Source organism: Eucyclogobius newberryi, unplaced genomic scaffold, assembly GCF_026437365.1.
Source record: "Eucyclogobius newberryi isolate DKJ021-1_F unplaced genomic scaffold, fEucNew1.0.hap1 SCAF_8, whole genome shotgun sequence".
Taxonomy (NCBI): Eukaryota; Metazoa; Chordata; class Actinopteri; order Gobiiformes; family Gobiidae; genus Eucyclogobius; species Eucyclogobius newberryi.
In genome coordinates this window covers 32,070,717-32,086,509 of record NW_027316500.1, presented here as the reverse complement: position 1 = coordinate 32,086,509, position 15,793 = coordinate 32,070,717, and the positions used below count along the sequence as shown (strand labels likewise).

The following is a 15,793-nucleotide window of genomic DNA, read 5'->3' as shown; positions in this document are numbered from 1 at the left end:
ATCTGCAGTGGTGTTAGGGTCATCTGCAGTGGTGTTAGGGTCATCTGTAGTGGTGTTAGGGTCATCTGCAGTGGTGTTAGGGTCATCTGCAGTGGTGTTAGGGTCATCTGCAGTGGTGTTAGGGTCATCTGTAGTGGTGTTAGGGTCATCTGTAGTTGCATTAGGGTCATCTGTAGTGGTGTTAGGGTCATCTGCAGTGGTGTTAGGGTCATCTGCAGTGGTGTTAGGGTCATCTGTAGTGGTGTTAGGGTCATCTGCAGTGGTGTTAGGGTCATCTGCAGTGGTGTTAGGGTCATCTGCAGTGGTGTTGGGGTAATCTGTAGTGGTGTTAGGGTCATCTGCAGTGGTGTTAGGGTCATCTGCAGTGGTGTTAGGGTCATCTGTAGTGGTGTTAGGGTCATCTGTAGTGGTGTTAGGGTCATCTGCAGTGGTGTTAGGGTCATCTGTAGTGGTGTTAGGGTCATCTGTAGTTGCATTAGGGTCATCTGTAGTGGTGTTAGGGTCATCTGCAGTGGTGTTAGGGTCATCTGCAGTGGTGTTAGGGTCATCTGTAGTGGTGTTAGGGTCATCTGTAGTGGTGTTAGGGTCATCTGCAGTGGTGTTAGGGTCATCTGCAGTGGTGTTAGGGTCATCTGTAGTGGTGTTAGGGTCATCTGCAGTGGTGTTAGGGTCATCTCCAGTGGTGTTAGGGTCATCTGCAGTGGTGTTAGGGTCATCTGTAGTGGTGTTAGGGTCATCTGTAGTGGTGTTAGGGTCATCTGCAGTGGTGTTAGGGTCATCTGCAGTGGTGTTAGGGTCATCTGCAGTGGTGTTAGGGTCATCTGCAGTGGTGTTAGGGTCATCTGTAGTGGTGTTAGGGTCATCTGTAGTGGCGTTATGGTCATCTGTAGTGGTGTTAGGGTCATCTGCAGTGGTGTTAGGGTCATCTGCAGTGGTGTTAGGGTCATCTGTAGTGGTGTTAGGGTCATCTGTAGTGGTGTTAGGGTCATCTGTAGTGGTGTTAGGGTCATCTGCAGTGGAGTTAGGGTCATCTGTAGTGGTGTTAGGGTCATCTGCAGTGGTGTTAGGGTCATCTGCAGTGGTGTTAGGGTCATCTGTAGTGGTGTTAGGGTCATCTGCAGTGGTGTTAGGGTCATCTGCAGTGGTGTTAGGGTCATCTGTAGTGGTGTTAGGGTCATCTGTAGTGGTGTTAGGGTCATCTGCAGTGGTGTTAGGGTCATCTGCAGTGGTGTTAGGGTCATCTGCAGTAGGGTCATCTGCAGTGGTGTTAGGGTCATCTGCAGTGGTGTTAGGGTCATCTGTAGTGGTGTTAGGGTCATCTGCAGTGGTGTTAGGGTCATCTGTAGTGGTGTTAGGGTCATCTGCAGTGGTGTTAGGGTCATCTGTAGTGGTGTTAGGGTCATCTGCAGTGGTGTTAGGGTCATCTGCAGTGGTGTTAGGGTCATCTGCAGTGGTGTTAGGGTCATCTGCAGTAGGGTCATCTGCAGTGGTGTTAGGGTCATCTGCAGTGGTGTTAGGGTCTTCTGTAGTGGTGTTAGGGTCATCTGCAGTGGTGTTAGGGTCATCTGTAGTGGTGTTAGGGTCATCTGCAGTGGTGTTAGGGTCATCTGCAGTGGTGTTAGGGTAATCTGCAGTGGTGTTATGGTCATCTGCAGTGGTGTTAGGGTCATCTGCAGTGGTGTTAGGGTCATCTGTAGTGGTGTTAGGGTCATCTGCAGTGGTGTTAGGGTCATCTGTAGTGGTGTTAGGGTCATCTGCAGTGGTGTTAGGGTCATCTGCAGTGGTGTTAGGGTCATCTGTAGTGGTGTTAGGGTCATCTGCAGTGGTGTTAGGGTCATCTGCAGTGGTGTTAGGGTCATCTGTAGTGGTGTTAGGGTCATCTGTAGTGGTGTTAGGGTCATCTGCAGTGGTGTTAGGGTCATCTGCAGTGGTGTTAGGGTAATCTGCAGTGGTGTTATGGTCATCTGCAGTGGTGTTAGGGTCATCTGCAGTGGTGTTAGGGTCATCTGTAGTGGTGTTAGGGTCATCTGCAGTGGTGTTAGGGTCATCTGTAGTGGTGTTAGGGTCATCTGCAGTGGTGTTAGGGTCATCTGCAGTGGTGTTAGGGTCATCTGTAGTGGTGTTAGGGTCATCTGCAGTGGTGTTAGGGTCATCTGCAGCGACAGTTGCTTCTGTCACTCACAGCGATGTAGATGCACGTTCTGCCTGTGTCACGTGACGTTCTGCCTGTGTCACGTGACGTTCTGCCTGTGTCACGTGACGTTCTGCCTGTGTCACGTGACGTTCAGGCGACACACAAAGTCTCCTCCTCCTCCAGAGCCTCCTCCTCCAGAGCCTCCTCCTCCAGAGCCTCCTCCTCCAGAGCCTCCTCCTCCAGAGTCTCCTCCTCCAGAGTCTCCTCCTCCAGAGCCTCCTCCTCCAGAGCCTCCTCCTCCAGAGTCTCCTCCTCCAGAGCCTCCTCCTCCAGAGCCTCCTCCTCCAGAGTCTCCTCCTCCAGAGCCTCCTCCTCCAGAGCCTCCTCCTCCAGAGCCTCCTCCTCCAGAGTCTCCTCCTCCAGAGCCTCCTCCTCCAGAGTCTCCTCCTCCAGAGCCTCCTTTTGTGTCCTGATCCTCCTCGTTATCTCCACATCATGAATATGTAAATGAGGCTATGTAAATTCCCTCTGGAGCGTTACATAAACGAGTTGGCTCTATGTCTGCGGCGCGTTCAGGTGCATCGCCGAGATGTGGCCCTCACGTGCGCTCGCTCTGACGTCGTCACCGGGGGAGACACGTGCACGTGGCCTGATTCTGCCGTCTCCAGAGAGTGGGGAGAGAGGGGGGAGAGAGGGAGAGGAGAGAGGAGGAGGAGAGAGAGGAGGAGAGAGAGGAGGAGAGAGGGGAGGCGGGAGGAGGAGGAGGGAGAGAGAGGAGAGAGGCGAGGGGGAATTCCAACATGTAGTTAGCAGAGAGATGGAGAGAGCGAGGAGGAGGAGGAGAGAGAGATGGAGAGAGCGAGGAGGAGGAGGAGGAGGAGGAGGAGGAGTCCTTGTCCAGGACTAAACCAGGTCTAAACGGGGGTGAAATAAAAGTCATCTTCAAGTGGAAACAGCTCTGGGTAAATTAGTCTCAGATCGAGGTCGGATTCGTCATAAAACTGATGTTCTAGTTTTGATTCTTTCCAAAGCAACAAAACGTTCTTCTACATCAGACCTTTGTTCAGACTCAAGATCCTGGTCGAGATCCTTCACCAGAATCTGTTCAGGACCTGGTTCATCTTCTCTGGTCCTGATCATGATCATGATCCTGATCCTGGTCCTGGTCCTGGTCCTGGTCCTGGTCCTGGTCCTGATCCTGATCCTGGTCCTGATCCTGATCCTGGTCCTGGTCCTGGTCCTGGTTCAGCTTCTCTGGTCCTGGTCCTGATCATGATCATGATCATGATCCTGGTCCTGGTCCTGGTCCTGGTCCTGGTCCTGGTCCTGGTTCAGCTTCTCTGGTCCTGGTCCTGATCATGATCATGATCATGATCATGATCATGATCCTGGTCCTGGTCCTGGTCCTGGTCCTGGTCCTGGTCCTGGTTCAGCTCCTGGTTGAGATCCTGGTCTTGTGTTTGATGGATCTGTGTCCCACATAAGTCCACTGTGAGTGTGGGAGCGGCCCCATAATGTCAGCCATCACTGCAGCGTGCACGTGTGCGCGTGTGTGCGCGTGTGTGCACGTGTGTGCATGTGTGCACGTGTGTGTGCAAGTGTGTGTACGTGTGTGCACGTGTGTGTGCGTATGTGCAAGTGTGTGCGCGTGTGTGTGGTGTGCACATGTGCGCAAGTGTGTGTGCGTGTGTGCAAGTGTGTGCGCGTGTGTGTGGTGTGCACATGTGCGCACGTGTGTGTGCGTGTGTGGTGTGCAGGGTGCACGTGTGTGTGTGTGCGTGTGTGCACGTATATCATGTATATCATGTATATCATGTATATCATGTATATCATGTGTATCATGTGTATCATGTGTATCATGTACATCATGTACATGTATATCATATAATAACTAGATAATGTGCAATGGCTGAACCAATTGCGAGTGTCTGCGTTCTTGCGTAAAAGTACTACATGTGTGTAAGAGTACTACATGTGTGTAATAGTACTACATGTGTGTAAGAGTACTACATGTGTGTAATAGTACTGCATGTGTTTAATAGTACTACATGTGTGTAAGTGTACTACATGTGTGTAATAGTACTACATGTGTACTACATGTGTGTAAGAGTACTACATGTGTGTAATAGTACTACATGTGTGTAAGAGTACTACATGTGTACTACATGTGTGTAATAGTACTACATGTGTGTAAGTGTACTACATGTGTGTAATAGTACTACATGTGTGTAAGTGTACTACATGTGTGTAAGAGTACTACATGTGTGTAAGTGTACTACATGTGTGTAAGAGTACTACATGTGTGTAAGAGTACTACATGTGTACTACATGTGTATAAGAGTACTACATGTGTGTAAGAGTACTACATGTGTGTAAGAGTACTACATGTGTACTACATGTGTGTAAGAGTACTACATGTGTGTAAGAGTACTACATGTGTACTACATGTGTTTAAGAGTACTACATGTGTACTCCATGTGTGTAATAGTACTACATGTGTGTAAGAGTACTACATGTGTGTAAGAGTACTACATGTGTATAAGTACTGATATTACTACTTATGATAAAAAAAAGTCAGATTTAATTGACAACAAATGATATTAAAGCGGCGCTAGCGGCGACGATGGCTCCGCCTCCCGCGCGGCCATGTTTTCTGCTTGTTTTGCGTCACCAACGCCGCTCAGGTGAATTACTCCGTGAATTACTCCGTTGATGTTTGTGTAGTTTGTCCTGACAAACTGCACGATGGTGCTGAACGCAGACCTGAGCAGGGAGAAAGAGAGAGAGCGCCTCAGTGACCCGGCTGCACCCACTCCTCCCTGTACCTCCGTCACCTAGCAACAGAGACGCTAATCCTAACGCTAATTAGCATTAGCGTTGGCATTAGCAATTTACTTTTACAAATACTGAAAAAAAGTACAAGGTGTACAAATGTCAAAAGCCACAGCCCCTAAGACGGTGAACGTGATCGTGAAGTTTAAGTGTTGAAACGCCTCAAAATCCTGATGTGGAAAAATAAATGAAGAACATATAATGCTTTATGACACACTCCATTCTATTTCTGTTTTTGATACTTCAAAAATAATAATAATGATGTATATATATATATATATATATATATATATATATATATATATATACATATGTAATTATATATAATTATATATATACTTGGATACATATAGAGCCCGGAGCTCGTGTCTTTGAGCGTGAAGCTTCACTTCGTCTGACTCACGTTTTCTCCTTCAGGAAAGTCGGGCGGTGCGTACGAGACGGAGGGAGGACGAGGAGAAGGCGGAGCACAGAGACGTCTCCTGCAGAACTACTACCACGAGAACGAGTCCAGGCTCTACGCCGAGGCCGACAACCAGAAGAACTGCACTGAACCCGGTACGAGCCGCGTCTTATGGCTTTATGATTGTCGTCTGCTTCTGGGGCTGAAGGAAAGTTGGAATATTGTGATATAAGATAAAAAAAGCTGATTTTCCTCTAACACAAAGGGACAAAGATGAGACACAGTGACACAGAGACTCTGGGCGGAGAATTTTACCATAGACTTTGGGCGAAGACTTTTGGCAGAGACTTTAGGCGGAGACTCTGTATGAAGACTGTGGGCGGAGACTGTGGGCGGAGACTGGGGGTGGACACTCTGAGCGAAGTGTCTATTGCTCCATATGAGGTCATGACATCATCAAAGTCCAGAATGTGGGACTCGCCCCAAAATGGGATGATGTCATAAGCTCAGATGGAGGCGGGGCCTGTGTAAATCTATGGCATATTTATTGTTTTTTGGAAGATATAACTTGACTATAAATCCAGCAACATTAAAGCTTCTCATCATTGGCTTGGGATCGGTTTTAATTTGAATTTTATGGTTTAAATTCCTTTGAAGTGACAACAACAATGACCTTTTTGAGGATGACCATCGGCGCCACCTGCTAAGGCGTTTGAGAAAGAGTCATGTGACCTTGAACTTTGTGCCAGTTTTTGTTTCATGTGACGCTCCAGTAAATACAGACGTATAAACCAGAAACTACAGAAGAAGTTGTAGAATGTTGTGATTTCGTGTGACGCAGCCAATCATGAGGCTGTGGGCGGAGACAGGGGGTAGGTAAAAAGAGTTACGCTAACGACGAGGAAACACCGTTCTAACGCTGTTCTAATCCCCTTTAATCCTCTTGCACATTGTCACTTCAGCGTCATCTCTGGCTATCTAGCGCCTCCTGCTGCTCTCTAGCTCCTCCTGCTGCTCTCTAGCTCCTCCTGCTGCTCTCTAGCTCCTCCTGCTTCTCTCTAGCGCCTCCTTCTGCTCTCTAGCGCCTCCTGCTGCTCTCTAACACCTGCCGCTCTCTCTAGCTCCTCCTGCTGCTCTCTAGCTCCTCCTGCTTCTCTCTAGCGCCTCCTTCTGCTCTCTAGCGCATCCTTCTGCTCTCTAACTCCTCCTGCCGCTCTCTCTAGTTCGTCCTGCTTCTCTCTAGCGCCTCCTTCTGCTCTCTAGCGCCTCCTGCTGCGCGCACACGTCCGTATCACTGACCCTAATGGCGCCCGCGGTATTTATAGACGCCATTATTCACTTTGCGCGGGATAATTGGCAGAAAATCCTGATTACTCGCCTCGCGGCCGTGTGCAGCGCGGGAGGCGAGGGAAACACGGAGGTTCAGGCACAAGCCCCCAGAGAGGAGCCGACGGGCGCAGGAAGACAAATGAAGCGGCCTCTGCCGCGCCAGACGGCGACGCCCACCAGCCTGAAATGTAAACATTTGATCTGTAAAATCACGCAACAGTTGTAGATATTTATTTGGTCTTGACCCGTTTCAGTCGTCTGTCTCTCATATGGCTTTGGGGGAACACGTGGGAGGAGTCTGATTGGAGACACGTGGGAGGAGTCTGATCGGAGACACGTGGGAGGAGTCTGATTGGAGACACGTGGGAGGAGTCTGATCGGAGACACGTGGGAGGAGTCTGATTGGAGACACGTGGGAGGAGTCTGATTGGAGACACGTGGGAGGAGTCTAATTGGAGACACGTGGGAGGAGTCTGATTGGAGACACGTGGGAGGAGTCTGATCGGAGACACGTGGGAGGAGTCTGATCGGAGACACGTGGGAGGAGTCTGATTGGAGACACGTGGGAGGAGTCTAATTGGAGACACGTGGGAGGAGTCTGATTGGAGCCACGTGGGAGGAGTCTGATTGGAGACACGTGGGAGGAGTCTGATCGAAGACAAGTGGGAGGAGTCTGATCAGAGACACGTGGGAGGAGTCTGATTGGAGACACGTGGGCGGAGTCTGATCGGAGACACGTGGGCGGAGTCTGATCGGAGACACGTGGGAGGAGTCTGATCGAAGACAGGTGGGAGGAGTCTGATCAGAGACACGTGGGAGGAGTCTGATCGGAGACACGTGGGCGGAGTCTGATCGGAGACACGTGGGCGGAGTCTGATCGGAGACACGTGGGCGGAGTCTGATCGGAGACACGTGGGCGGAGTCTGATCGGAGACACGTGTGGCGGAGTCTGATCGTAGACACGTGGGAGGTGTCAGATCAGAGACACGTGGGAGGAGTCTGATCGAAGACAGGTGGGAGGAGTCTGATCAGAGACACGTGGGAGGAGTGTGATCAGAGACACGTGGGAGGAGTCTGATCGAAGACACGTGGGTGGAGTCTGATCGGAGACACGTGGGGAGGAGTCTGATCGGAGACACGTGGGAGGAGTCTGATCGAAGACACGTGGGAGGAGTCTGATCGGAGACACGTGGGAGGAGTCTGATCGGAGACACGTGGGAGGAGTCTGATCGGAGACACGTGGGAGGAGTCTGATCGGAGACACGTGGGAGGAGTCTGATCGAAGACAGGTGGGAGGAGTCTGATCAGAGACACGTGGGAGGAGTGTGATCAGAGACACGTGGGTGGAGTCTGATCGGAGACACGTGGGGAGGAGTCTGATCGGAGACACGTGGGAGGAGTCTGATCGAAGACACGTGGGAGGAGTCTGATCGGAGACACGTGGGAGGAGTCTGATCGGAGACATGTGGGAGGAGTCTGATCGGAGACACGTGGGAGGAGTCTGATCGGAGACACGTGGGAGGAGTCTGATCGGAGACACGTGGGAGGAGTCTGATCGAAGACACGTGGGAGGAGTCTGATCGAAGACACGTGGGAGGAGTCTGATCGAAGACACGTGGGAGGAGTCTGATCGGAGACACGTTTGTGGGCGTTGGAGTTGAAAGTGATGCTACTGCGGCGCTAATGGCAAGAAAACAAACTCCTGCGGTGACTGCGGTTCCAGGGGACGTGTAAAAAAATTCCCGGTGTTTTATTGTTCATTGAATTTGTTTACCCCAGTCCACGGTGTACCCAGCCTAAGGCCCAAAGTCACTGGGATAGGCTCCAGTCACCCGCGACCCCGAAAGGGAACAAGCGGTAGAAAATGAATGAATGCATTTGTTTGTTTGAGGCTTTTGTGCAACAGCGAGTTCGGTGCCGTCTCTGCACACAATCTCTCCTCAAACACACAATCTCTCCTCAAACACACAATCTCTCCTCAAACACACAATCTCTCCTCAAACACACAATCTCTCCTCAAACACACAATCTCTCCTCAAACACACAATCCCTCCTCAAACACACTTGTTTGCAGCTCTTTTTTGGTTGCCGCGGTGAATCTCTGTTATTTTTAGCCTGGTCTTCTGAAAGCCTAATTACATCAATGTGGATTATTTTTGCTCGACTGGACGAGCTGCGTCGGTTCCTTCGGCTCTGCAGCACACACCGTAACACACACACCGTGACACACACACCGTAACACACACACCGTGACACACACACCGTAACACACACACCGTGACACACACACCGTAACACACACACCGTGACACACACCGTAACACACACACCGTGACACACACACCGTGACACACACACCGTAACACACACACCGTGACACACACACCGTAACACACACACCGTGACACACACCGTAACACACACACCGTGACACACACACCGTAACACACACACCGTAACACACACATCGTAACACACACACCGTGACACACACACCGTAACACACACACCGTGACACACACACCGTGACACACACACCGTAACACACACACCGTGACACTCACACCGTAACACAGACACCGTGACACACACACCGTAACACACACACCGTAACACACACACACACTGTAACACACACACCGTGACACACACACACACACCGTAACACACACACCGTGACACACACACCATAACACACACACCGTAACACACACACACACACCGTAACACACACACCGTGACACACACACCGTAACACACACACCGTAACACACACACCGTAACACACACACCGTGACACACACACCGTAACACACACACCGTAACACACACACCGTGACACACACACCGTAACACACACACCGTGACACTCACACCGTAACACAGACACCGTGACACACACACCGTAACACACACACCGTAACACACACACACACACACACACACCGTAACACACACACCGTAACACACACACTGTGACACACACACACACACACACCGTGACACACACACCGTAACACACACACCGTAACACACACACCGTGACACACACACCGTAACACACACACCGTGACACACACACCGTAACACACACACCGTAACACACACACCGTGACACACACACCGTAACACACACACCGTGACACTCACACCGTAACACAGACACCGTGACACACACACCGTAACACACACACCGTAACACACACACACACCGTAACACACACACCGTAACACACACACCGTGACACACACACACACCGTAACACACACACCGTGACACACACACCGTAACACACACACCGTGACACACACACCGTAACACACACACCGTGACACACACACCGTGACACACACACCGTAACACACACACCGTGACACTCACACGTAACACAGACACCGTGACACAGACACCGTAACACACACACCGTAACACACACACACACCGTAACACACACACCGTAACACACACACCGTGACACACACACACACCGTAACACACACACCGTGACACACACACCGTAACACACACACCGTAACACACACACCGTGACACACACACCGTAACACACACACCGTGACACACACACCGTAACACACACCGTGACACACACACCGTAACACACACACCGTAACACACACACCGTGACACACACACCGTGACACACACACCGTAACACACACACCGTGACACACACACCGTAACACACACACCGTAACACACACACCGTGACACACACACCGTAACACACACACCGTGACACTCACACCGTAACACAGACACCGTGACACACACACCGTAACACACACACCGTGACACTCACACCGTAACACAGACACCGTGACACACACACCGTAACACACACACCGTAACACACACACACACACCGTAACACACACACCGTAACACACACACCGTAACACACACACCGTGACACACACACCGTAACACACACACCGTGACACTCACACCGTAACACAGACACCGTGACACACACACCGTAACACACACACCGTGACACTCACACCGTAACACAGACACCGTGACACACACACCGTAACACACACACCGTAACACACACACACACCGTAACACACACACCGTAACACACACACCGTGACACACACACACACCGTAACACACACACCGTGACACACACACCGTAACACACACACCGTGACACACACACCGTAACACACACACCGTAACACACACACCGTGACACACACACCGTAACACACACACCGTGACACTCACACGTAACACAGACACCGTGACACACACACCGTAACACACACACACACCGTAACACACACACCGTAACACACACACCGTGACACACACACACACACACCGTAACACACACACTGTGACACTCACACCGTAACACACACACCGTGACACACACACCGTAACACACACACCGTAACACACACACCGTGACACACACACCGTAACACACACACCGTGACACACACACCGTAACACACACACCGTAACACACACACCGTGACACACACACCGTAACACACACACCGTGACACTCACACCGTAACACAGACACCGTGACACACACACCGTAACACACACACCGTAACACACACACACCGTGACACACACACCGTAACACACACATACACCGTAACACACACACCGTAACACACACACCGTGACACACACACACACCTTAACACACACACCGTGACACACACACCGTAACACACACACCGTAACACACACACACACACCGTAACACACACACCGTGACACACACACCGTAATACACACACCGTAACACACACACCGTGACACACACACCGTAACACACACACCGTGACACACACACCGTAACACACACACACACCGTAACACACACACCGTAACACACACACCGTAACACACACACGTGACACACACACACCGTAACACACACACACCGTGACACACACACCTTAACACACACACCGTAACACACACACCGTAACACACACACCGTGACACACACACACCGTAACACACACACCGTGACACACACACTGTGACACACACACCATAACACACACACCGTAACACACACACCGTAACACACACACCGTGACACACACACACACCGTAACACACACACCGTGACACACACACACACACACACCGTAACACACACTCCGTAACACACACACACCGTAACACACACACCGTGACACACACACCGTGACACACACACCGTAACACACACCGTAACACACACACCGTGACACACATACCGTAACACACACACACCGTGACACACACACCGTAACACACACACCGTAACATACACACACCGTAACACACACACCGTGACACACACACCGTAACACACACACCGTAACATACACACACCGTAACACACACACCGTGACACACACACCGTAACACACAAACCGTAACAGACACACCGTAACACACACACACGTAACACACACACCGTAACACACACACCGTGACACACACACCGTAACACACAAACCGTAACAGACACACCGTAACACACACCGTAACACACACACGTGACACACACACCGTAAAACACACACCGTGACACACACACCGTAACACACACACACCGTAACACACACACCGTGACACACACACCGTAACACACACACACCGTAACACACACACGTGACACACACACACCGTAACACACACACCGTGACACACACACTGTGACACACACACCATAACACACACACCGTAACACACACACCGTAATACACACACCGTGACACACACACACCGTAACACACACTCCGTAACACACACACACCGTAACACACACACCGTGACACACACACCGTGACACACACACCATAACACACACACACCGTAACACACACACCATACACACACACACACCGTAACACACACACACACCGTGACACACACACACCGTGAAACATACACCGTAACACACACACCGTGACACTCACACCGTAACACACACACCGTGACACACACACACCGTAACACACACACCGTAACACACACACCGTGACACACACACACCGTAACACACACACACTGTAACACACACACACCGTAACACACACACCGTGACACACACACACCGTAACACACACACACTGTAACACAGACACACCGTAACACACACACCGTGACACACACACACCGTAACACACACACACCGTGACACACACACACCGTAACACACACACGCCGTAACACACACACGTAACACACACACTGTAACACACACACACACACAACACACACACACACGCCGTAACACACACACACACCGTAACACAAACACCGTAACACACACACACACCGTAACACACACACCGTGACACACACACCGTAACACACACCGTAACACACACACCGTGACACACACACCGTAACACACATACCGTAACACACACACACCGTGACACACACACCGTAACACACACACCGTAACACACACACCGTGACACACACACCGTAACACACACACCGTAACATACACACACCGTAACACACACACCGTGACACACACACCGTGACACACAAACCGTAACAGACACACCGTAACACACACACGTGACACACACACCGTAACACACACACACACCGTGACACACACACCGTAACACACACACACCGTAACACACACACACCGTGACACACACACCGTAACACACACACCGTAACACACACACCGTGACACACACACCGTAACACACAAACCGTAACAGACACACCGTAACACACACCGTAACACACACACGTGACACACACACCGTAACACACACACGTGACACACACACCGTAACACACACACCGTAACACACACACCGTGACACACACACCGTAACACACACACACCGTAACACACACACGTGACACACACACACCGTAACACACACACCGTAATACACACACCGTGACACACACACACCGTAACACACACTCCGTAACACACACACACCGTAACACACACACCGTGACACACACACCATAACACACACACACCGTAACACACACACCGTACACACACACACACCGTAACACACACACACCGTGACACACACACACCGTGACACATACACCGTAACACACACACCGTGACACTCACACCGTAACACACACACCGTGACACACACACACCGTAACACACACACACCGTAACACACACACACCGTAACACACACACTGTAACACACACACACCGTAACACACACACCGTGACACACACACACCGTAACACACACACACTGTAACACACACACACCGTAACACACACACCGTGACACACACACACACCGTAACACACACACGCCGTAACACACACACGTAACACACACACTGTAACACACACACACACACAACACACACACACACGCCGTAACACACACACACACCGTAACACAAACACCGTAACACACACACACACCGTAACACACACACCGTAACACACACACTGTAACACACACACACCGTAACACACACACACACACATACACACACACACACCGTAACACACACACCAAAAGAGTCTAAAAGCAACAAAACACAAGGCGGATCGTGAGGGGCCGTGCTGTGAGGCTCTGTGAGGGGCCGTGCTGTGAGGGGCCGTGCTGTGAGGCTCTGTGAGGGGCCGTGCTGTGAGGGGCCGTGCTGTGAGGCTCTGTGAGGGGCCGTGCTGTGAGGCTCTGTGAGGGGCCGTGCTGTGAGGCTCTCTGAGGGGCCGTGCTGTGAGGGGCCGTGCTGTGAGGCTCTGTGAGGGGCCGTGCTGTGAGGCTCTGTGAGGGGCCGTGCTGTGAGGCTCTGTGAGGGGCCACGAGGGGTCATGAGGGGCCGTGAGGCTCTGTGAGGGGCCGCAAGGGGTCATGAGGGGCCGTTTTGCCGCGGCCCCGGTGTTTTTTGTGGTCACGACTTTGAAAACAGCCCGAGGTAAAGAGAGATGGGATTTCTCGTCAGTGATGCTTTAGTGAAGAGTTCTGTTATGCAATGGCCCCAAAGCAAAGTCCAAATAGTGACTTTGTTTGGGCTTTTAGTCCATTCAACCAAGGATGATTAATAGAATACGTAACACTTCGGTGTAATACCTTATTCGTCCAGCAGGGAAAAGATTCAGGAGTCATTCTCAATCTGTGAATCGAGTCTGGGAACTCAGGTTTTATATTCTACTCAGTATAAGCCCTGCCCACTGGGCGGGACCTCCTGATGAAGGGAGTGGTTTCTCTTCTTTGTTTTCTAACACCTCTGTAATGGGCCATCTGCCTCCTATTGTAACCCGACTTTGATTTTGATTTGGCGTGGCCTCAGAAGATAGTTTTAGTCCTGGTTTGTCCTTGTTTTAGTCCTTGTTTTAGTCCAGTTTACTCATTGTTTTAGTCCTTGTTTTACTCCTGGTTTGTCCTTGTTTTAGTCCTTGTTTTAGTCCAGTTTACTCATTGTTTTGGTCCTGGTTTGTCCTTGTTTTAGTCCTTGTTTTAGTCCAGTTTACTCATTGTTTTGGTCCTGGTTTAGTCCTGGTTTGTCCTTGTTTTAGTCCTTGTTTTAGTACCTTACCGCACAGTGCTCGGGGCCTCCTGTGCTCCAGGGGGCACCAGTCTGATCAGTCTGACTTAAGGGCCTCTCTGAGCAGCAGCTGTTGTTCTTTGTGATTGAACCGGAAGCAGAGCCGAGAGGAGCACATACTTTGTCTTTTCTAATTCTAACGTCTCTGCAGCAGGTTTGAGTCTGAGAACTGTAATTTAAACAGACACAGACGGATCAGGGGGCCTCAAGAGACCTCTGGGGGCCTCAGGAGACTTCAGCAGACCTCGGGGGGCCTCAGGAGACCTCAGGGGACCTCGGGGGGGCTCAGGAGACCTTAGGGGACCTCAGGGGTGTGTACGGGTCTCACAGTGAACCCAGTAAGGACGTGCCAATAATATTAAATAAAAGATGCACCAGAACACAAGAAATGACATACGTTTGTCGCAGATGTCCTGGGGGAGGACCCCCAGACCCCCCTCACTTAGGGCTTTAATACATTACATTTTAAAGGTCAAATATATATTGTGTTTTTTACACACTCAATGGAGGTTTGAGGTCATGTGGACAC

The 15,793-nt window shown here is 50.8% G+C and overlaps 1 protein-coding gene across 1 annotated transcript in view; it reads left to right on the top strand.

Annotated features, from left to right (window-relative positions):
* LOC140351552 (sodium/potassium/calcium exchanger 3-like) overlaps positions 1 to 15,793 on the top strand; it is an 89,631-nt gene that overhangs the window by 24,719 nt on the left and 49,119 nt on the right. Inside the window, exon 2 of the mRNA XM_072437406.1 lies at positions 5,384 to 5,524. Within this exon, the coding sequence (XP_072293507.1) occupies positions 5,384 to 5,524 (141 nt within the window). The remainder of the gene's footprint in view (positions 1 to 5,383; positions 5,525 to 15,793) is intronic.